This window comes from Myiozetetes cayanensis, unplaced genomic scaffold (genome assembly GCF_022539395.1).
Source record: "Myiozetetes cayanensis isolate MyiCay16 unplaced genomic scaffold, myiCay2020 scf2-11, whole genome shotgun sequence".
Taxonomy (NCBI): Eukaryota; Metazoa; Chordata; class Aves; order Passeriformes; family Tyrannidae; genus Myiozetetes; species Myiozetetes cayanensis.
In genome coordinates, this window is record NW_026087411.1 from 37417039 (window position 1) to 37441531 (window position 24493).

Sequence of the window (24493 nt, forward strand, 5' to 3'; positions counted from 1 at the left end):
TTGTGAAGAGTAGTCAAAGTCCTGAATGCCAGTGTGGCACATCTAATGAGTTTGCCAGTTAAGACTATGAAGAATTGTCGGTGGTATCAAATACCGTGATGGTCAATCTCAGCCAGTTGCAGTGCCACAGAGTATAACATGAAATAAACATAGTTTATAATTCCAAATATTTCTATTCATACAGAACTTGTTTCCAACATATAGCATGACTGGATTATTTATACCCTTGCTTTAAAAGCTGAAGTAGAAAAATGCCTGAGTATCAGACATTAAAAATTAGTATTTTTCCAAATAACTGTCTGGCAAGTCCTAAAAGGAGAAGTAGAAAAGTGCAGAATCTACAATGAACTATGCCTGATATGAGGAAAAACATCCTAACTAAATAAAGTTTTTAATTCCATGAAAACCTGAATGTCACACATGCTTTAGCTAAGCTTCCAAACAGAAGTGCTTGAATATCATGGGAGGGCAGTGCATGAGAGAGAAAAGGCAGACATTGTTATGAACACCTCAGCTCCAACAGACATCTCTACATATGCCTTGAGCTCAAAAAAGCAATCTACAAATATGTATCACTTCGACCTGCTCCCAGAAGCCAGTGCAGTGGTATTTGCATGGGTAAATACAGAAAAGATAAAAAGAATATATAAAATAGAAAATCACAGAAGGTGGAAGCAGGTTGTGAAAAGAGTAGATTTGCACAGTTCAAAGAATACTCAGTTATCACAATGAATATGTACCTTTTTAAAATTTCCAAATGCATTAAAATACATGATGAGTCATGAACTGGGTGAAGTTTATGCTATTGGGGGCTTGGCAGAACATCCTTATGGAGAGATCACCCCTGGAGTTGCAAAGAAGGTCAGGCTTGGTGAACAACCAACTTGTGGCAAAGACCATTTCTGCCAATATGGACCTGGAATGTATGAAACCTGCTCCAGCTCTTTTTGATGTGTTTTTAGAAAAGAAAGCATCAGGTCCCAACATTACAACTGCTGGAATTAGTAAGGCGCCTTCTGATAGTCTAAGAGCACATAACTTTGCATAGGGGGATTGTGAAAGGAAAGGCAAAGCCTGGTACCAAGAGAAGCTTGTAGAGCATATTTTAGGAAGACATTTAGGAGCTATTTGGAGGAGAATGAGGGTCTAGAATCTCAAATAAAATATTGAATAGGGATGAATAGTGAGATGGGTAAGTGGCAAGTGAAAAGCAGTTTATAACATGACACAGCATGACCATCCCTACCATATGTATGGTAGCATGATGATAACTGTGTCTTCAAAATTACTGATTCTGCTGATCAGAGAAAACAAAAAGGTAAAAATATACTTTTCCTTTGATGTTTGCACTCCTGTAGATGCAAACCAAGTGTACTTTGGCACCTGCATTAACTACTTAGATATACATGGTTGATAATGAACTAAGATTTTCTAGAATATTATTTCAGAAGAAGTAAGGAAATATAATAATCAAGACAGCAAAATAAGAAAGTGAAGTTGTACATAACTGAGAAAGGTCACCATACAGAACATCTTTGTGGGTATCCTTATGAAACTGCCAGAATCCTTTAGGACATTTATTATTTAGGTTACCCTGATCCACATGTTTAGATCCTGGAAACTATTCAGGCCTTTCCTATATTTGTTTGGCTTTAGAACAGTGCCACACTGATTTTTAGTTTACCTTTGTAGAAAGTGGGTTATGATGGGGTAGGAAAAAGTGCTTCATGCACCATGACCCCTGTTCCTGGATCTTTGGATCAGATATTTCCCTGCTGCCTATACCAGAAGTAATAAACTCCTATCACAATTTTACATCGAAAAAACCAATCATATATTTTAAAGTGGTGTTGCCTCTTCAGAGGCTGACAGTGATTGGGGTCTATTCTACAAAGACTTCTCCAGAATACCCAAAGGCTCTTGTCTGGCTATCATTTCTGATTTTTTGTTCATATGGAATCTAATCTTGTATTATTGCAATTGATGGGCCCATTAGATGCAGCTTTCCATGTGAGTAGTGTTAATGGGACCGAGCTTTTTGTCTTCCATCAGAGTGATACTTTCTACTGTGTTTCTGACCAAATTTTCCTCAAAATAGATGAAATATTGCATTATTTGTACTTCTTAAAAGCAATGCTGTGTCAGATTGCACCTTCTGGTCTCACATTGTTCCTCTGCAACCTATCATGTATGCCTGTGTTCATAAATAATATACCCTCTCGTGCATACAGCTAAAATTTTTGTGTGTGCATGGGTTTAAAGCAAACACAGAGACATAAAATACAAATTATCTTGATCCCCCACTGTAGTTGTAATGCAGCCAAATCCTTAATATTTAATAGTGCATATTCCATTAAATAAATAACTAAATTGATCTATGTTACAATATGTGTATACATACACATTTTATGATGCCTGTAAATAACATTTTAAAGCCTGTTCACAGATCAAAAGACAGGTTTTTTTATTTCTCTGTTAAAACAATCCAAGGATTTAACTCTTCCTATTATGTAAACAGTGGTGACAGATGCTTTCAAGGAAGCTTAACTTCAATAAAAATAAGAGTTTCCCTTTGTAAAATCAATACTAATATACCATAAATCCCCCTGATGAACTCTGGCTTCCTTACATGCTCTCACATTTTGTGTATTAGGGGCACAGCACTACTCTAGATATCAGAATATAATAATATGGCAATATATATAGATATAGATATATATTTAAATGTTAAAACATTTGTAAGGTCAACTTGAGTAACGAATATATTTCAAATACATGCTTCTTTCTACAAATAATTAATTTTCTTTGCAACATGGGTACCTTATAAGACTTTGGTTCTATGTGGCTACCAAACTGATAAAACAATTCTGGTATATTTAGTTCAAAATGCACTTGTGACTTCGGGATGAACCTTTAACTTTTTCTGTGTTTTATACTAAAATTTGCAGTAGAGTTTCAACATTATTTATGAGATTACCTTAAGATAGACATTTTAAAGAACTCATACAAAAGAAAGTTTTTATTTCAAGAGTATTTGTTTTAGCAACAAGAAAGCTATTCATTTCTCAAGCAGACCTTTATGAATCACTTTAAAAGGACACTACAGCTGAAGACTGAAGAGCAATATTTATCAACATTAAATAAAACATTTGGTGAAATATGTATAAATATTTCTTCATATGAACATAACACAAAATTAAATAGTTCAGATACACAGACACCATTTAATATATTTCCACTGTTGTCAAAATCATCTGTAAACACCATCTCACACTGAATACAAAAGCAGCTTTAACATCAGTTCTGTGTTCACAACACTGATGCCCCTTTGTAAAATAAGATACTTGTTTTATTTTATTTTCAGCAAAATAAGAGTCTAAACAATAATAAAAAAAAAAGTTTTGGTCAGTTCAAAGGAGAATACAAAATAACCTTTCAACATGTAACTAAATCAGATTTAGAGCAACAGTTTAAAGTATAATCCTTTCCCCAGGGGACTTCTGACTTTTATATGTGACTTTTTATGTGGTGCAGTCCACATCACAAATACCAGGAAATACTGGTTATGTCTAAGCTATAAATATTAAAGCCCTTTTAAAATTGTCTTTATCAAAAATTGCCAGGTTACAAATTGGCAATATCACATTTTTCGCAACACCGAATAACCTGGCGTCAAATGGATTTAGGTGCACTTCTCCTGATGATTTTTAAAACAGGTTCTGGAAAAGAAACACTTTTTAGTGAGCATCCTTCATGTGCAAATATAAAGCATTTCTTTTAAACAAATCTTTTGCATCTGAAGAACACCTGGGCAGACAGTGCAAGCAGGGGGTCTCCACCAGGTTTTGTCAGAAAATTATAACTTGAAATTTCATTGGCAGCTGTAGAGATACTGCACATTAGATCAGAGCTGGCGCCGAGGATGGTGGTGCATCCACACGGTGCAACTCAGGACGAGGTGTCGCAGCACCCATGTGTGCCGTGACAGCAGCTCAGCCCCCCAGCATAACATGTGGCTTCTGCTGATGATTGTGCTTGTCCGGCTCCCGAGCAGCTCCCTTTGAGCATCAGTACTGTGCAGCCCAGATCTCAGCTCTCATCATCCTATGCCCTACAAAGACAGCTTCATACTCTTTCCTGAACGTAGCCCTCAATTCCTTTCACCTTTCTATCTTTAAAAGAGGTGTGATCACTTGGAGGAGAGACACTATGCTCAAGATTAAGGTTTTACTGGGCATCTACCCCATTATAAAACTCTGTAGACTGTTATGGTCACAGGCTACACTTTGGTTCTCTCTTTTTGAAATATGGACATGATGTTTTGGTTCCCGAGATAAACTTGAATTTTGGGTGGCAAATAATGAGCGATATACTTATAACATGATTTTCTGACTCATTTTTAAAATTTCAGTTACAACAAAAAATCGTTATGAGGGGTCCTGTAAAACCTAGAACAATAGGTCACCTCTTTCCCAGTATGTGTGTATTTTACAGGTGTGAATGTATGCCATGCATACATACACTCTCACACACACACACACACACACATATATAACATGAGCTGCACACATAGATACCTGGAAATCAGGAAGCAGGGGGACAATTAACAATACACCAGAAGCAAAATAGACAGGAAACTCTACCTGGACAACAAGAAGCAATTTTTTAACCTATACAGTCTCTCAAATAATTTCGTAATCCTGTTTCACTAGCTTGCTACATCTCTACGTAACTTGAATAGAAAGATGTTGGATTCCTTGGAAACAGAAGAGTTGGGCTAGCTAAATGTGCTTACCTGAGATCTCAGAGTTGCTTATAATCAAAGAGCTGGCCAGATAAGTTATGGGTTTATAATTGCTATACAGCTTCTTGCAAATTTGTAGGAAAACTATATTAAATCTTTCATTCCTTAGTAAAAACACTGAAGTTTGTTAGTTTTTGCTGAATGCAGACTTGATTTTTATATTAAACTGGATTTATCGAAAGGATAAATAAGTTTGGTAGCTGCTTTCATGTCTTGATATTTAAATCATAGAATCAGCACCCTTGAACCACCCTCCCACCCCAACCCATCCCTTCATATTCTTTACTATCCTGTGTCTCATCCTACCCTGTCCCGTGCCATCCTGTCCTGTCCCGTCCCATCCCCTCTCATGCCTGTTTCATTGTTTTTTTATTGTTTAAAAAATACTATTCTATGAAGCCTCCCTAGGGATCCGCTTATGAAAAATTACAGACTGCCTTTGCTGATACTGCTGTTTGCGTTGTTTCCGTTTGTCACACTGGCACAGCAGCAGCATCTTGAAAGTGTTTCTGAATGTTTTGTTACACAGTGCATAGCACATCGGGTTTACTGTGCTATTGATGTAGCAAAGCCAATACCCCAGGTGCCAGAAAGTTTTAGGGATACAGCTGCAAAAGGTGTTTGCCAGAACCATGATGTTATACGGGGTCCAGGTAATGATGAAGGCAAACAAAATGGCACTGAGAGTCTGCGCCGCTTTCTTTTCTTTGATAAGTGACATTCGTTTTCGCTTTGTGATCTGACTTCTGGTCTTCAAGGCAAACTTTTTTGCCAGGGTTGCTTCCTTGAAGGACAAGGGCAAGGTTGCAGACGTCTTGGTCACTGATGAGATGCCATCAGAAGCTGTGGTTGTCTCTTCTGACTCTGGCTCAACTGGAATCTTAGAAAAGCTTTTTTGGAAATTTGCACCATCCTGAACACTTCTGGGAGGCTGCAATTTTTTTGGTTTCTTTTCCTTTGATTCTGTGTGGGATTTCTGCAGTTCATCCCCTGACTCATGCAGATCTTCTGAGGAGGGTAGTTTCGTGGAATTGAGGATAGCACTGTGACCAGGAAGCTTCAGCACGATTGAATAGATGGCTCTGGTCTCTGCAGCAATGTCTTCTTCATCAGAGGAAGCTGAATTTTCCAGGGAGGCAGCAGCGTCGTTGTTGTTCCAGCTGTCACTGCTGCTATGCTCTTGATCCCCCTGGTCGTTGCTGGGTTCCCAGCTCTTCATTGTGAGCCAGAAATGGCAGCGTCCATATTTCTTTCGAGTGGAGCGTTTCATGCTCTGCCGTTGCAGCTCGTAGCTGCTGCAGCTCCGGGAGCTGCCTGTCTGGTGTACAAAGCGTTCTGCCTCTGCTTCACTGCCCGAAGCCTGTAGCCCTGCTAACTCTTTGGTGCGTTTCTCCGTCTCCTTGTAGATCCTCCAATACAAAATACTCATGATGGTGACTGGCAAATAAAAGGCAGCTATGGCAGTGCCAAAAGTGATGATAGGTTCACTTAGAAACTGGATGAAACATTCATTAGGAGGCACAGTCCTCTCCCCAACAAAATACTGCCAAAACAAGATGGCAGGGGCCCAAAGAACAAAAGAGACGATCCATGCTAAACCAATCATCACCCCAGCCCTTTTGGTTGTTCGTTTGGCTCTATATGTTAGTGGCCTAGTGATGGAAAAATACCTGTCAAAACTTATAACAAGGAGATTCATGACAGAGGCATTACTGGCAACGTAGTCAATGGAGAGCCAAAGATCACAGGCTAAGCTTCCCAAAGCCCAGTGGTCCATGATGATGTATGTTGTATAAAGATTCATGGAAAGAACACCGATGATCAAATCTGCACAAGCAAGGCTCAACAAGAAGTAGTTGTTGACCGTTTTCAGTTGTTTGTTAACCTTAAATGCAACAATCACTAAGATGTTTCCTATGATGGTCACCAGGGCAAGGATCCCTGTGAGGAAAGCAATCAAAACTACTTGCCAGACAGTGTGTCCACCCAAAGGGTCTTTGCTTGTGGCATTTAGGGTCATGTTTGTTGATTCCACAGTGGAGAAAGGAAAACTCTCTGTGGTCTGAGGGAAATCATAGCTGCCAATGAGTGATGGTGCTTCTTCAAGGAGTCCTGATCTGTGCGAATCTCTCTTCCAGAAGGAGCTCACATTTAAAAACAGGGGTGAGGCTGAACTGTTATTTTGCATGATCATTGTGGCTCTCTGACATAGTCTGTAGTGGAGAAAAAACAAGCAAAAATTAAGTAAACAAGAGAAAATGGTAAAGAGATAATCGTCTTTATACTCATACGTAAAATCACTTCAGCACTCTGAAAGGTGTCTTTAAAAGCCAAGCTGCCTGTCAGACATTCCAAGCCAAACATGTATGTGTTAGTACTCAGCTTCCAGTTGAGCTGTTTGTATTAACACATTGTGATTCCTTACATATATTCAGTCACAGAAGAACCAAAATCCCAGGAGAATTTGAACCCCCAGTAGTATTAAAATGCCCCCTAACTCTAACTCTTAATTAAAACACTCCCTGATGGATTTGCCCTGAACTCAACATCTCAACAATCCAATATCCTGAGGCTAAATTCTAAACACATGCAGCAACAAATCCTCCAAGTTCCAATCAATGCTGGTCCCCAGTGCTATCCTGGCTCTAGCAAAAGGCATACACAACCTCTGCTACCCTCAACTATAGTTGATTACAAACAAAATTATTGTTCTGCCTTACCTTAAACTATTGAGATGCAAGCCAGCACCACTTCACTATGTCAATCTATTCTAAGCTGTGAGGCTGCAAAGCTCTTTTCATTTTCATCTATATTTCAGCTACCTGATAAAGGTACTAAAATTTCTCATTATCACTTTTTGCACATGACACTATTCATTTTTCATGCACATTTTTATATTGGACTAAGGATTTTGTACATCTAATGACTTCAAAATGTCTTTGGGGAAACACGTGGTAAAAGTTCCTTTGAAACTATGGTCTCTAGAGTAAGGAAAAAATGTTTGGCAGATGTATACCAAAGCAATTATTAAACACTTTGGGAAAAGAGGAAAAAAAGCATCAAAGGGATTCATAATTAAGGCTTAATCCTTTTCCCTGAGTACTAAAATAAAATGAAGACATGTTCAGAATAGGAATTTGCATTTCCCTTCTTTCATTAGCTATTTCATTAGTTTCTGTGGTCAGCTGACTAGATTCATAGTAATAAATCAATTATATCATCAGGAACCAAGAATTCTGATGGAAAAGTCCATCATCGACCATAAATGCTGAACAGAATATACTGTCAATGTTTGTTTTCAAATATGAGTCCTTCCAGAGTCAATACATTATGGCATGGGATAACCATGAATATCACAATACACTGGCGTTACACGAAAATATTTAGCCAAAAGAGTCCAGGTTTTGTTTGTTTGTTTGTTTGTTTTTAATTAATTTCTAAATTCTGTTTTCCCTTGAACTGTACTTGGTTTTGTTACCAAGCCATAAGTTGTTATGTGATTTTAAATGGAACAGTTTTATTAACATATCTAATAAATAGACTGACAACTCCCTCCCTTCACTCATGCTCAATAACACAAACTGTGTGGGAGCCCAGTTGTCTCTGGGCTCTCCATAAGCTGAAATACCGAAGATGGAACACCTACACCTGGCATATGGACAGTAAGGACTGTGACACAGAATGGGTTTCCTGTCAGAAGTGCTGACCTATTGTATTCAGACGTGCAGCTATGTCCAATCATGAGTTGTTATGTTAGTGGTAAACCAATGGTGTCGTATACATGTGTCACCTAGAATGGTATAAAGTAGCTACCCTGTTGTAATAAAGTGTGCTGGTATCCTGAAGCCATGTCGTGTACCACCCCAACCCACGACAACAAACCCCACATCTATTCTGAAATCTAGCATAAATGAGATATTAATGTCTCTATTAATAGGAATACAAGGTTACAATGATGATACCTTATTTTAATCAAATTCAATCCACTTTTAATGCATTCATCATTGTATCACACAGAATATGAACATAATGAGTAAATATTGCTCTGGTAAATGACAGTTAAATTTTAGGTCTTTTCCTGATAGAAAGATTGAAAACTTGGAGGAGCTCACCTTCTAAAAAGAAAAATGGTAAGATTTTTATAAACTGTAAATCAACAATGATAACTTTGATTTTCTTGAAATCTAAGCACACTGAAACTAAAACTATCTTTTCTCAAAAAACTGGTATTCTAAGTTTTCTTTTCTTTGCAAAGTTCGTAGGAAAGAAATATGTAGTTTTGCATGAAAGTTCAGGTAAAAAAAAAAAAAGTGATACCATTTTAATTGTTCCTTCCCCAAGAAAATCTAAATGAACTTTTCTAACACAATTTCACCATGTCCTTGCCACCTATTCGAGAATCTCTGGGACAGACTATGCTTCTTTTTTTTCTTTCTCAAGATATATTACTTCTGACTATGGAGCTTCTGTAGCACAGGCCACCAAGCATACAGCATCCATCACACTGTTTCAGAGAATCTGAAGAAGTCATATCTGCATTATGTGAGAGAGAGACTCACCTAAACTACAACAATAAAAAGAATGTCTCCAGAGAGTAATTTTCATAAGGGCAAGAGAGGTCTAGATGAGAAGCACGGTCTCTTGTTTTGCATTTGTATGCCCTCAAGTTCAATTCTTTGCCTTGGCCAAAGATGACATTCCTTTATATATACATCTTTAAAAATGGAGATCCCACATACTCAAAAACTACAGATGAAGGCCTCTGGAAACCCAGTGTTCTCCTTTGCCAAAGATACTGAAGCAGCATTTAAGTTTGGCTTGAATTGGCCCCTTCCAATGTGTGGGAGAACAAAACACACAGTTCACTTGTGAACAATCACTTAAGCAAGTGTTGACAATGTCCTTGCCAGTTGTTTATGGGCCAGGGTGGTTACTCATAGTCAGGAAAAAATCTTTGACTCAAACAGGATTGCTGGAAACCATCCTTCTTGCAATGTTTTATTTAGGAAGCAGGCTTTTCTTGCCAGAGCTGTCAGACAGGATGAGGTCAAAACCAGAATAGTATGAGAGAGATCTCAAATAATGATATTTGCTAAATATACGCCAGAAATGATTAATGTTATAGGGTGCAGACCTTTCTTCACTCACACTAGGGACAGAGAACAGAGGATGTAAGCCAGAAAGCATCCGCTCTGCAGCCATAAATTTCTAAAACCTCTACAAGGTAACAGCTGACACAGTCACGGATTGGTTGAGAAGTCTGGTGGGTAAATTTAGATGACTATGATATCATGTAGCTTTTTGATTAAAAATAAAAAGACAAACTGGTATCTTCTAACACACAAGAAAGGACCAGAAAGAAGAAATATATCTATCTATGTATGTCTATATATATATGATATAGGTATATATCTGTATCATCTATATCCATAACTATATCTAGATATATATATAAAGGAGATAACACTTCCACTACAGGGCACAGGTAAAAAACCAACAATATCACTTAGAAGTGATGGTAGAAAACAGTATTACTAAGCAATGAAAATAGTTATAGTTTGGTAGTACTTCCCATTTTTACTGCGTAACACAACCATGAACTAATCTGAGTGTTAGCCTTGGAAGCCCAAAACAAATATCACATAAATAATACACATAACCTTGCAAAATTAATGTCTAAATGCCACGCTATCTATCACTAAATCCACAAAACAACTGTGAACTCTGTTTAATTGTAGATTTTGAATTGGAGTTTCACTGTAAATTAATCAATGAATCCTTTCAGAAATGCCATGTTTCAAAAGACTCACGATGAGGAGGCCTGGCAACACTGTTATTTAGCTGCAGTCTTTCAGGTGCTGGACAAGTGCTGAACCAAACCATTATTTCTCAGGTCAGTTCTCTCATCCCTGGACTTCAAAGTTACTTCTTCACGTCATTGTTTCAATGAAAACCTGAACAGACCTTAGCAGTCTGCTTACTGAGGAAGAGGAGAAACAGAGAGCAACCTATCAGCTGTCTCCTGCTGCCCAGTGCAGTCCTGTATCTGGAACTTTTTTAACTCCTTGGGGATTAAAGGGACCCTTACACTCCCATTGACAGTGACTTATTTGATAAAACGAAAGTGCTAGCAGGAGTATAGTCTTTTGTTATCCTGCCTCTTCTACAAGCTTCTGTAATTGAACTGTTTAGTTCAATACAAAATATATTAACCATATATTCATCTGCAGAGGAAAAAAAAAAACCACTACCACCACCACTAAAACAGATTAGACAGCATAACTGGATTTCCTTGCCTTTAGGAAGCCAAAGCAAGCTATGTTATCTGTCATTCTCCAAAGCTACCATGCAGTTTCTGCTTTCCATATAAGAAGTGTTACAGGGATAGAGTGTCCTGGGTTTGACAAGAAAACTGTGGGATCTGCAGTGCAGCCTGCCAGCACCTACCCAGCAAGCCAAAGTCAAAGACAGAATGATGTGTGACCAAGTGGGAAAGCAGACACACATACTTTGGTAAAACAAACAGTGCAGCACTGCCTGAGTGAGGCAAACAAACCAAACTGTGAAATGATTATAGGTTTATATACTAGGGTAAGAGTTTACAAATCATTGGTATGATGCACTACATTACAATTTCAAGCCAGGGAGTAACAAAGGAAACTTCTTTTAGCCCAAGACTATATAATTATCTACCTAAGATTACTGCAATGGTAGTTTCTGTGGTTTTGAGGTCTTTTGTTCTTGTTTCTGTTTTTAAATAGGATCTTATGAAAGGTACCGTCCAGAGAACACCATATGTAATGCACACTTCCAAGTATTATTCAGGAAAAGTGTAGGCCCAGTACAGGCAATGTCTATACAGACTTTCACACACGTCCATCCAAATGTATCTCTGCTCCCTAGCCCACCAGAGGGAGTGAGATATTAGATATCCCACTAAGGGAACTAAGGGAAAAGAAAGCAGCTACAGAAATGGTGACTAATTTCCATGAGTAGGTATAACCAAGAGTTAAAGGTTGATTTTTTTTTTAATAGTCTAATTTATTGCACTCCCAGGCTGATGGAGCTCGTTAACCCTTAAAAAGGCAATCCATCTACGTCCTAAGGACCTCACTGCCACCGTCCAAGCTTGCTTGGCCCCGGCAGATGAACCTTAGGATTAAAGGGTGGGCTCAGTTCCATGCACACTGTGTCTCACCTATAAAATCCAATGCGCAGGCTGGAAGGTGTAAAGACCTTCCCGGATCTTCGCTCGCAAAGACTGGCCATTATTATTATTATTATTAGTCTAATTTATTGCACATTACTGTAAACAGAAAATAAAATAGAATAGACAGTACTAGCAGTTCTGCCACACATTTTCAGTGCATTTAACTTCTCTCTGCTTACTTTATTCAGTGCTTTAGTGAATACTCCACATTTTACAAAACTTTTTCTTTCCCTTAAACTCCCCTATTCACAAACAAGGAAGTCCATTTTTTTTGCTGTCCTTAAAGGGCTCTAAGATGCATTTTCTGTGAAGTCAGACAGCATTCTATAGGCTTGGCTGTATGTGAGCACAAAACCAGCAAGCCTTTATGGTTGAAGAGTTTCACATCTCATCTGTTTACTCAGACAAGAAAATTGCATACTTTATTTTCTCATTTTCTTCTACATTGCTGTTATATACACTTTAGCCTAAACAGCAGAGAACTCCATGCAGTGATTTATAAAAGTCTTTTCTGACATAGAGAAATCAAGCATTCAGAATGTTTAATGCAGTTACCTAAAGTAACACATATTCTTTGTTCCAAAACTATTATTTGGTGAAATAAAACTATAAATCTGAGTTTTAAGTCTCCCTAAAGTTATTTGCAAGGTTATTATACCACTTTTTCAAAATACACATAGAACTTTTTTTTTTTTTTCAAAAATACAATAAAAACTTTTAAAAACTTGTAATGAAAAAAAGGAAGATGAAAGCATTCATGGTTTTACATTTATTATACAGTAGCTCATATCACTCTAAGTTATCTTAGCACAAGGTGCAAGATTCCATATGAATGTTTATATGATAGCAGGAAGCACAGTGTAATTATCAACAGGACCTCAGACTTACTATGACTTACTTGCACCAATGATTAAATATATTACACTAAATATAGTTTTGCATCTTTGCAGAACGAGAATACAGAGCCATAAAAATCAATCTCTTTGCAGAATGAGAATATAGAGCCATAGAAATCAATCCTGACCACTGTTGTGCATGTTCACAGTAGATACAAACAAATGACTGATAGTCATACACTTTTATATATATTTACATACACACCTAAGAATATATACATACAAATGTATGTCACATATAATGTGACAAGTATGTGTATACATAGCTGCAGATGAAGGTATATGTATATATACATATATGTGTATACACACACACATATATCTGCAGTTATGTACACACATACTTTTGTCACATTATTCCAAATATTGCTATAAGGGAAGACTATATCTTTAACTAATTAGCTATCAGCTTGATACAGATAAAGGTCAAAGATATCTCAGTAACACTTCAATCCAAGCTCTTCCATTTTTCATCCATAAATATGTTTTGCTTATGCTTACTAAAATTACCTACATTAAATTTCAGTGCTTTAAAATCACTTTTGAGATTAATGAATTGAATTTGCTTATTATTTTCTTACTGTGTTGCTGCTGTTAGTGTGAGGTCTAGCACACACAAACTAGGAACTCATTTCTCTAATCGTATATATTGTTTTCATTACTTTGAAGAGTGTTTAGAGAACCTAATGCACGGCATCAGGCCACCTGATCCATCTCCCTTGCAGCCGTGCAGTCAGAAGAAAGGAGAGTCCCTCCTGGCAGGAAGAGAAAGGGGGAGGCTATCTCAAATGTTCCTCTTGGGACACCTAAGGATGCCATGCTGGGAGTACCTGAGACTGCCTACCTGACACAGCCAGGAAATTTGCTGTCTAAAGCTGGGCCATGGGAATAGTATCTTTAATGCCTTAACTTGCCAATTAGCTTTTGCCAAACATCTACCCTCTCCTTCACTTGGACTGAAAGATTTATGTTCATACTGCCCAGATGCACCTGCAACATCCTCTGAAGACTTGCTTGCTTATGCTTTATTTGCTCTTACAGTATTTGCTCTTCCAAACACTTACTTCATGTAGCATGAACCCTTCACATGATAGAAATGTAACTTTGAATACTAATGTGTTTTAATGGTCAGTACTTTGAATGGAAACATCTGCTTATTTATATGGACACAAACATAAGAATAAAGATTGTGTTACCACTGGACCAGAGAAGTAAACCAAATCTCAGACTTTCCATCTGTCCAAAAAACCAGATGTGTATTTTTGATCTCCTGCACTTAAGACTTCCATTAAGGATTAAATTTTTTACATAAACTGTATAATTCTCTTCCATAATTTTTTTATAAATATATTGTATAAAACAAATATACATCCTAGTCTTCATAGTTAAGAAGACAGGGATTTTCATAGACATAAGCATTTATTGAATAAGTGTTTCTGTGCTATTTATTATTGATATAGTCTTTAGCCTCAGTGACCTAATACTCACACCATGACTTTTAGTTTCACAATAATCTTTTCTTGAAATTCTTGCTGAAGGAAGGGTGCTTTTCTTTCTTGAGCCAGTGCACTTAGTGATCATTGTTCAAACAACTCCTAGAGAACAAAGTGAAATCTTAAAACTATCTGGGCTTGGATGTGTCTACAGTTTTCAAATGCACGAAAACCAGAGCAAAACAGGTCTTGCTTAATTAAGATTACCTCTAAATATTGACTATCAGTTCAAAAAGTTAAATTTAAGAAGTGCATTTCTATAAAGAAAGGAGTTGATTTAAATTTCAGATGGTTTCTCTTTCAGAGAGCTTTATTAGAATTAGAGACCATCTGTCTAATTGATATTGGAGAAAAAAGATATGTGGCCCAAAATTAGTTAGAATTACAAACAAATACTGAGAATTTTACTCACTTTGAGCATCGCACTGACTTTTGCAGGTATCTGGAGACAGGAAGGTTTGGCCAAAGGGTTGGCTATGACATTGAAGTTAAATATGGTATTAGATTGAGATGATAGAAAAATATATACCATTCAGTTCTCTCCTTTATTTGTGAGGGTTGCATATTTTTACCCTTGATTAAAAACTATCCATCTTAGAGACTTCATTTCAACATTTTATTATATATGCAATTTTTAAAAGAGTATTTCTTAATATTTTTATTTATTATGATGTTGAATCAAAGTAGTGATCTAAATTTTCATCTATCTCTTTATTAAATACTGTCCATTGACTCCACAGATAATCCTCCCAATGAGATATTTAAAATCACATTAAAAGGTTGATCATGGGAAATGAAGTAATGGGAACTCTTCGAATTAACTATATTGTTCTCCCAGATGTTGCTAAATGTCAGCATACCTTGAACTGACATGAAAAAATATGTGTTTAGATAGAGATAAAAAAAATTGCGAGTCTTGTAAGTAAATTTTTCCTCTTATACTGAAATGACATCCTTCTCTACAAAAATAATCATGTTTGAGCATGAAATGAAATGCTCAATGATAATATCTTCTCATTGATAAAGAGAACTCATTATCAATGCTAGATAAAAGAAATAAAAATATTATGTTTCTAATCCAATCCTAATTCTAGTAATACTTCTAGTAATACACTTAAATTCCATATTTAATGTGAATATTAGGTTTTAAGAACCTTTACAAGGAACAACAAACCTCATAAGCAGACCTCTTTACTATCTTTAAAACAAATGCTTTAAAACAAATTAATCAATTGATTATGCATTAAAATAAATACATCTTTGCTTTTTCTGTTTGTTCACTACAAGATATACCACCAGGGAAAACTGGAAAACAGTACAAACTTTTTTGAAGTATCAAAAAGACCAAGAACCTGGACACCAAGCTTCAAAGAAGCTCATGTGACTCACTTTTTTCAGTTTTATCTGTCTGCAAGAAGAAAATGAAATGACAATATGTCTGTCAAGCCTTGAAACCAGAAAATTGAAGATACTTTTTTCTGGAAACTCTTTTCATGAAGGGAAAAAAGGAGAAAAAATTATAGTAAAAAACCCTCCTCAAACCACAGATTTCCTGCCTTTTTAAAACCAGTATTTTTTTCTTTTGGAAACTAATTTCATTTTCTGTCAGCTTCAAGCTGAATATCAGTTATTTTTTGACAAACAAAACTGAAAAAAGAGAAGCTCCACTTCGCTGTTTATTTGGGGAAACCCCCACACACTTCTATTTACATCAGGGTCTGGCCCAGAGATACTCAAGTCTCCAGTCCAGATGTGGTGACACCTCATCTGGTGTCAGGTCCTGTTATATGAAAGATATATATGCATCATTTAAACGTATTAAACAACAAGAGTTTAAAGTTCCATAGAGTCTCAGAGAATCTAAAAGGTTCTAAAAAGCACTATTGCTGACCACTGATTTTTCTACTGTAACTATGGCACTGCATGCAAGTGCTAAAAGAGCAGACTACCTACTATAGCTTTTGTTGATAACAAATAGTGTGGCAATTTTGCATAAGATGCAACAAAGTGACTTGAACAATGTTAGGAAAAGCTCTGTTAAGGGAAATTTATTGTTATTGGCTTTGATGATTGAAATATTATTGCCAGCTATGGTGGCAAAACCAATACTCCCACACTGGACAGATGGTTTACTTAAAAAGCTGAAAGAAAAAAAAATCTGTTGAGAGGTTTCAGCTAGAGGAGGAAAATTACTAAGACATAGCTATTGGCTAATGAAACATACATAGTTATTTCAACACAAACTATTTATATGGAAAAGGAAATTTTATGGGAGAAACTGTCAGAACAGTATTATTTTAACACACTGCTTATTATTTTTTCTAAATAATGCCTTAAAGCATGCAAAATTAATAATGTTCTAAAGCATTTTTGATTGCTGCCAAGAGAAAATTGTCATAGTTGGTCAGAAAATGACATTTTCTGTGTATTTATTTAATTGTATTACAGAATGGAAATTCCTAACATGTGAGATTTGGGGATATCCTTTCATGCTGATAAGCACATAAAATATGCTAGTAATTCACTGAAATGGATTGCCAGAGAGGAAAAGAGCTCTGCAAATGCCCTTCTTATGAATTATATTTCTTTAATACAATTGCAAGCGAAATGCTATGCTATAATTGAAACAGAATATTTTCTACCTCAATGGAACACCTTGGTAAATAGTCAGGGAAAAAGGGAAAATACTTTTTGTTTCAACATGTCACTTGAAATGATTTGTGTAAATACCATGTTTCGTTATTCACTGGTATATTTTAAGTCAATCTTTCCATCTGTTTAAAAGTGTAGTTTAACACCCACTAGGTGGCACAATAGTTATTCAGAAGCAAAACTCTGGACTTCACAACAAGATCTTAACCAGCCCCTCAGAAAGCCTTTGTCTTAACATGGAAATTACAAAACAAATTATATCTATTCCTTGATACAGACAGCAGCCAAAAGAAATACATGTCATCCAAGAACTGATCTGAATCAAACTAGCATCCAAATGACTGAAGATTGTGTTCTCTGTTTTAGAATAACTTAGATTCTTTTTTTTTTTCATGGAATAGTCACATCTGCAAGTCCTAGTGGAATTCCATAAATTAATCAAAATGGTCCATTCCAAACTCCAATCCTGTATGCATGTTTCCAGGAATTTTCAAAGTCTGGGAAAACAATGGTAGCAGGCACTGTGGATTTTAATGCATATGAGCAATTGTTAATTAGTGAGATACAGACAAGTAATCAAATAATGCTCCCATGCTATGCTCTTTTTTTAGGTTTTATTTGCAGGATTTGTGAGTTTCTTTTGCCTTCTTACTTTTTTGAGTTACAGAGAAAAGACATGCCCATGTGGGCATGTCACTAAATGGAGACATCCCCATGAAAACAGACTTAACAGAGAGGGAGGAGGTGCTAATGAAAAATTTATTTTTAATTATTTACATAAATGTCTTTTTGCAGATGTCATGACAGAGTCCTCTTCCTACTAAGATTTCAGTAGGTTTGCTTTTCTACTTGAAATATATCCCAATATATCCCAAGAATTTAAGTTTTTGAACTACAGTTTTAAAAATCAGTGCTAGTATAGAGAATACAAATTCACAAAGCAATGGTTTTATTCAGTGTGCAAAATGGGACCTGCTCCAGCAATTCAATACAGTTGCACAGCAGAACACTGATTTCTTTAAGACCCTCTTCCCTGATGGTTGTAGGAAGTTTGTAGTGAAGAAGGCACAAGGTTGAGGAGGGAAAAGGCAGAACTCAAGGTTAAGGAAGTTAAATGTGGAATTCCCGTGTTTTCTTAATTCTGTCATAGGATTTCCACACATTACAGGAGAAGTGATGTATGCAGTCTTTAAAATAACAACACCTTACCTTGAAAGGGTAGTGCAAAGCTGAATTTAATAATTCACAGGTATTCCTCAAGTTTTGTATATGTAGTTTTGTAAAATGAAAGATCTTGAACTATATCATTGTAGGTTTTTGTCTGCATGATTTTAAATGTTAAAATCATTCCATGAAAAAATAAAAATAGACATTTTTTAAATTCAGCAACTATATATTCACCTATTACACTACAAGTTTTCTACTCCCTATCTAGTTAACACAGTCATGGTACTTTGCGTTCCCTCCTTGTTGCTATTTCTGAGGATTCATGCATTCTGTACATGGCAAATAGAAAGACATGGAGATATAATTACATTAGCTGTAAAGGTTCCTATCTAAGTAACAGGATTTTGCTTCTAAAATAAGAAGGTAAAGTGGACTAATGATTGTTTGCATTTGCTCTTTCAAGCCTATAAAACCTGCATTTTGCAAACCCATTACAGTCTAGGATAATCAAGAAAAGATTTAAAATCAGGAGTCCTAGCTAAATTAGAAGGAAAATATTGCTCCTAGCTCTGATAGAGTTGCGCAAATGGTAAATATAACATATTATTTCCAGAAAGGAAGTAGAAAGCTAGAAGGAAGAGAATCTGTACCTAGAAAAATTATCTCCTGCTCTGAAAGGTAAGAGAGAATTTTAATGTTTGAACTAAGAATAAGGATGCACGCTGTACATTGTTTCACAAAGTCCCATTGCCCTAAAATAGAAGCAATAATGCTTCATTAAGTATTAAGTATTTCCTTCCATTCATCTGTATCTTCCAGCTGTCCCACTTTCATGCTTTGGTTTGCCAGGGAGCTGTACTTCTAGGCTGCTGTGGGTCTATTTGACCAATTATTTTTTAGGTTCAGAAAAGAATTCTCTATTTTGCTGCCATTCAGCAGGGTATTTTGTTTGTTGTTCTTGTAACCATTCTTGGCAGTCCTACAGGGATACATGTGGGTAAAAGCTCCCAGGATTGAGAAGTCTTAATTAGGTAAGTATCTGCAGCAACCCATGGACAGACTCCAGAAAAGATAAAAGGATTTTGGATTTCTGCTGGTGGACATCAGAGCAAAGGACACATGGAAAACTTCAGCTGCTGCTCCTGGTATTCTCCTGTACCATTTCTTATGGGATTAAAAGTTTACTGTAAAAAGGCCAGCACAGCCTCTTTCTGTGGTTCTCCTGTGTGATCTGAGCAGCAGCTCTGAGAGGTGTTCTAAATTCAGTATTACTAGTTTGCAGGATTTGTGACCTGGTTCCCTGTGTTTAGCAAAAAGCTTGTACTGCAGTGTCACTGTGTTCTTCAAAAAAACCTGCCCTATGGACCCGGAGATATATTTTGGAGAGATAGAGGTGCAGATAGGATTTGCACCCAGGGCTGGGATACAAGGGGAAAGGTGGAATGGTCAGCTTAAACTGCACATGCTTGTGAATGCTTGAGTGTTAAAAGCTCCTGGAGCCATGCATGAAACTTCACTGCACAAACAAAGCCAAACTAGAGAAAGATAAAATGAACATGACTTATAAAATGCAGTAAAAAGATGTATGAAGATGCAATACAGTAGCTTCTCATAGAACCTAAAGTGAGCAGGGAAAGCAGGGAGGGCATGCAGGCAATTATTCCTTTTGGGATAAGGATTCTTGTAACTCGAAGTAGCAGCAAAATCACTTGAAGCAAATCGACATTTCTATTAGATGGAGCAGCAATTCTCTGTCACCAGTTCTCCATTTTCCTATGGTAGCTTTCATGGCCTATTCTGAGAGGAAGGCTATTACAACCACAGCTAAAGTCAAGAGAGGAGTCCAGGTATAATGAAGAGAGCAGGCCAAGAAGAGCTGGGGCTTGTAGTCCCCTTCTACAGAAATAAACATCTTCAGCGATGAATTACTCCAAATTAATCAAGAAAAAGAATTATCTTGAGAATGGTTGGAAAAAATACCTCTATCCTAAGAAGCTAAATTTTTGTTTCTCATGGCAGAAATTCAATTTCAGAGTGGGAAGAGAAGAACAAGGGGTCTGTTAATAATATCAGAATTTTACAGAACAAGACAAGTGTGCAGAGTTGTTTTGGCATGTATTATGAACAAATCAATGTCTTATTTCTCTTATGTGTGACAACAAAAGTGCCAGTGATGACCCTAGTGAAAAGAAGAAAGAAGCCACACTGCCTCCCAGACTTTCAGGAAACCCACACTTTGGGTTAAATAAATATATAAAATCCCTCACCCACTTAGATCAGTTTTATACCATTTCATTTGAGACTGAGATGTGATCACAGATGCTTGGCACAGGAGCATGAAGAACAGAGCTAAAAAGAGAATCAGGTTTCCAAAGAGACCAGGCGTTACAGTGAAGCCACTGAAGCCGCAAGCTGAAGCTGCAAGCTGAAGCCAGGTGATGACAAATAAACACGTGTGCTTCTGAGTTGAGTCTTTCTTCCTGGCACTCTAGCTGCTGCACACAAAGCATCTGAACAAATCCATCATGTTTTCTCCTGAAGTAGTCATTGCATGGGACCCCTCTGATTCAGTATTGTTTTATGAGAGAAAGGAGGCAGGGAAAGCTCAATCTCAATAAAACCATAAGACATTAAAAAGGATAGATGAGTAAAAGAAAACCAACACATTTCCAAGCCTATTCTCACATCAGTGAATAGCTGTAGCTGAGAGTCTCAACACCTCAACAACTCCTTGTTAGCGAGGAGGCAGTCGTTGAAAGGGAAGGAGTGTGTGGTATCTCAATTAACCCACGGGCACACGGAAATTACAGTGTCTGCATCTATCTATGTGCACCTGAAATATGGGGGCAGAGGGCATGTGGAAGGAAACTGGAGCTGGCTCCTCGAGTTTCTCCGTGCTGAAATACCCTAGCTTCTCTATCTTTTCTTTTTAAAGTGACATTCATATTTTAATGAAAAGCAGTAATTTTCATGGGTCAGTCCAGAAGTGATGTACATGTCGTATAACAACCTTATATGTGAACATGTGAAAATTTTGTCAACATTTGAAAGAACTTGGTCTTCATGAGGTCAAACACTGTTGGAACATAGTACTGGTAGCAATAGCCAGGCAACATTGAACAGTGCAGGAATGTGCCTGAGCTGCTATATTTATGCACAGTGTTTCTAGAAAAGTGGGATTTTTTTTCTTTATAACGCTTAAATGCTGCACTCTTAGTTCTTCTGTGCACTGCTGTGGTTCCTGAATATATTTTTTTAAAAAAAAATAAAGTACATTACTTAACATAATTAAAAGATACATTATTTATTCTTTTTATTTATGATTTAAAGGTGTATTTGGTCTACATTAGGTCAGAATCAGCTTCCATATGTATGGTTCCCTCCAGTAGTGACAAACTCCATCATATCAGTTTCAAACACCATCAGGCAGAAAAATTAAGGTGCATTAGCTGAAGTAAAATGGCATATGAGGGTGTTTTATTTTTAACTTTGTGTCTTCACCACTGAGTATGAAGGATTTAATTGCACTGCTCTATCATCAGGGTAGCACACAGTGGGATTTTCTAGATTTTTTTCTGTATTGTAGATTTATCATTAAAATGGTGTGGGATTTCCCCGCTATTCTCAATTCAGTGTGCCAAATGTATATTTTCTAAATAAATACTTAATGAAAATCGAAGCACTGCTGTACCTATCCATCAATGAAAAGTACCTATTGACTTTCAAGATGCATTTAGCATCCAGAGTCTCCAGCTTTTTCAAAAACCCAAAAAGCTTACCTTAGAAAACGTGGCCCAATGTCAGAGACTCAGACTATCTGCATTTCTACTGAAATTAGTGGTTAGTTATGAATTTATACAGGAATTCCAGGATTTTGAAGGAAGTAATACTAAAAATTATTGACATGTCAGAATATTAATTTCTGACAGAGAACTGGTAAGACTTTCAAAAGGTAAAATTTATCCATGAGGGACCTTTCTGAATCATAGTCAATTGCTGCATATTAATGTTCACCTTAGCTTTTGAAATAGAGAACAGAACTTAAATCTCACTGTAGACTGTTCTGTAGCTGCTTTTCCAAATGTCTCTGTCCTCATCAAACCCTTCCACTAAACCTTGTTGCTGTTTCACAATTTTTCTAGCTGAAAATCTATCTGTACAGTTAGTATCCTCCAAGCTCCACATTATTAATGAATACAAATAAGCTGCAACTCTTCAGGATTCATGTAAACCTATCAATATTCCCAGGCTGGTTGTGCTTTCAACTGCAAGAGAAATACCTCATGCCTACAGCTGCAGCATATTAAACTCAAAAATGAGGGGTTTGATGGCACTTGCACATTTCTGCCCTTTCATCTGTCCTTTATCACTCATTTACTCACAGGAGGAAATGACTTTTCCTGCCAACATAGAGGTAAATTGTGTCAGACAAGGGCAAATGAAAAAAAAAAAAGCTTCATTAGTGAACTAGAGGAAACAATTTCTGAGACGCAACTGTCAGCAGAAATGAGTTTCTACTGTTTCACTCCTGTGACCTATTCAAAAAGGTGTAATATACCACCTATATTTTGCTATTAGAAATAATTTCCAAATGATAGGACCTAGAGGAATCAATGTTTTACTAGAGTCTCTCTACTCATCAATACTTGTTTTTTTCTTTCATAACAATAAGGAAAAGCTATTCTGAGAAGTTGAAACAAAAATGTGTGCTTTACTTGTGAAAATGAGAGAGCTGGGAAATGATAAATTCCAATGTAATTGGAAATATTGTCCTTAGTTCCAATGCTGCAAGATTTCATACTGCGCTAATTTCAACACACTCTGTTTGCAATTTCAACAACTTATTTTACATTTTAGCAATTTAGCACATTTGCAAAGCTTCTCATCCTTCTTAGTTTGTAATGAAAGGAAGGAAGGAAAGAAGAAAGGAAGGAAGGAAGAAAGGAAGGAAGGAAGGAAGGAAACCAGAATAAATCAAGCCTTAATATTACTTAAGACTAACAAATTTTACCATTAGAAGGCAAACTGGAGCTATGGACACACATGCAAGTTTGCTGGCATGGGCAAAGAGAAAGTCAGTTGAAAATGGGGGCACACCTAACCCCTAATAGAAGAAGGAAGAGAAATACTTGTATCAGAAGAGGGAAATGGAAGACATTTACAGCTCCAGCCATATCAGTCGCTAGTACAGGAGAGTTTTAGGGAGTGATGGGGATATGCCTTACAGGGAGTTCATGGTCAGAGATAGCACACAAAATATCTAGAGCTATTAAAACATTTGCAAGCACTTGTTAACCTTAAGGAGATGAAAGGCTGGGATTTTACTCTCTATGTGCAAAAAGCCCCTCAGGTATGAGAAGGCAGTGTGGCAAGGTCTCAGTTGTGTGACCTGAGCTCCAAGCTCCTGAGTACTAACTTCACTGTTAGCAGTTTTTTCCAGGTGCACTGCTGGATTGGGATGCTGTGTAGTAAATACCATCATGTCACTTTGCAGTAACACCTCTAACAATACAACAAGTCACAGTTCACCTGACCACCAGTATTTGCTGTTTTTTTTTCATTTATTCATTAAAACTTCTGGGCAGAAATCAAGCCAATCAGAAGAACAGGAGTTCAAATCTGGAAGCTGTGAATCTGAGTAACCAAATCTCAGATGATTATGCTTACAGTGCCTTACTCTAGTCAAAGGCAGGGAGCAGCAGTCATAGTCTAAACACATAGGTGGAGAAAAAAACAGCAGTGCTAACAAAATGTATGGGGATAACTGATAGACAGGGACACTGGGAAGGAGTCTCAGATGCCTCATTTAGCAGTAACTGAAGAACAAATTCATGATGCTTTCATTTTACTATATATGTATCATTTATCTTGCTGCTTGCTTCAAGTACTTATTCATCTCTAGTCTGATTCACTTGATGATCCTTGCAGGGTCCCTTCCAATTAATATATTCTGTGATTCTGCAATATGACATAACTCATAACTGTTTTTCAAAACATCTACATCAGTATTAAATAGGAATGTCTTATTGCAAATCTAGGAAGTTATAAAAAATAATTTCTCCATTAGAAGGTTTCTTCAAGGCAGATTTTTCCATTAAGTAACTTTCACTGCAATGTATACTGAACTTTAATTGATAGCAGTGAAATGTAAGCAATTCAGACAATTTAATTATATAGGAGGTGTCTACTAAACGTGGATGGCAAATGGGTTGTTCTTTCTGTAAAAGTAGGAAGATACTTTTTTTTTTTGTAAAGAAATTCCCAAACCCAA

The 24493-nt window shown here is 36.8% G+C and overlaps 1 protein-coding gene across 3 annotated transcripts in view; it reads right to left on the reverse strand.

Moving 5' to 3' along the window:
- Positions 1 to 5054: 5054 nt before the first annotated feature.
- Positions 5055 to 24493, reverse strand: part of CHRM3 (cholinergic receptor muscarinic 3) — a 257417-nt gene continuing 237978 nt past the window's right edge. For 2 of the 3 annotated variants that reach the window (XM_050315591.1, XM_050315592.1), the window contains one exon: positions 5081 to 7017. In XM_050315591.1, the coding sequence (XP_050171548.1) occupies positions 5196 to 7017 (1822 nt within the window). In that variant the 3' untranslated portion in view covers positions 5081 to 5195. Of the gene's footprint in view, positions 7018 to 24493 lie in introns of all 3 variants that reach the window. The other variant, XM_050315590.1, reaches the window with a different exon arrangement.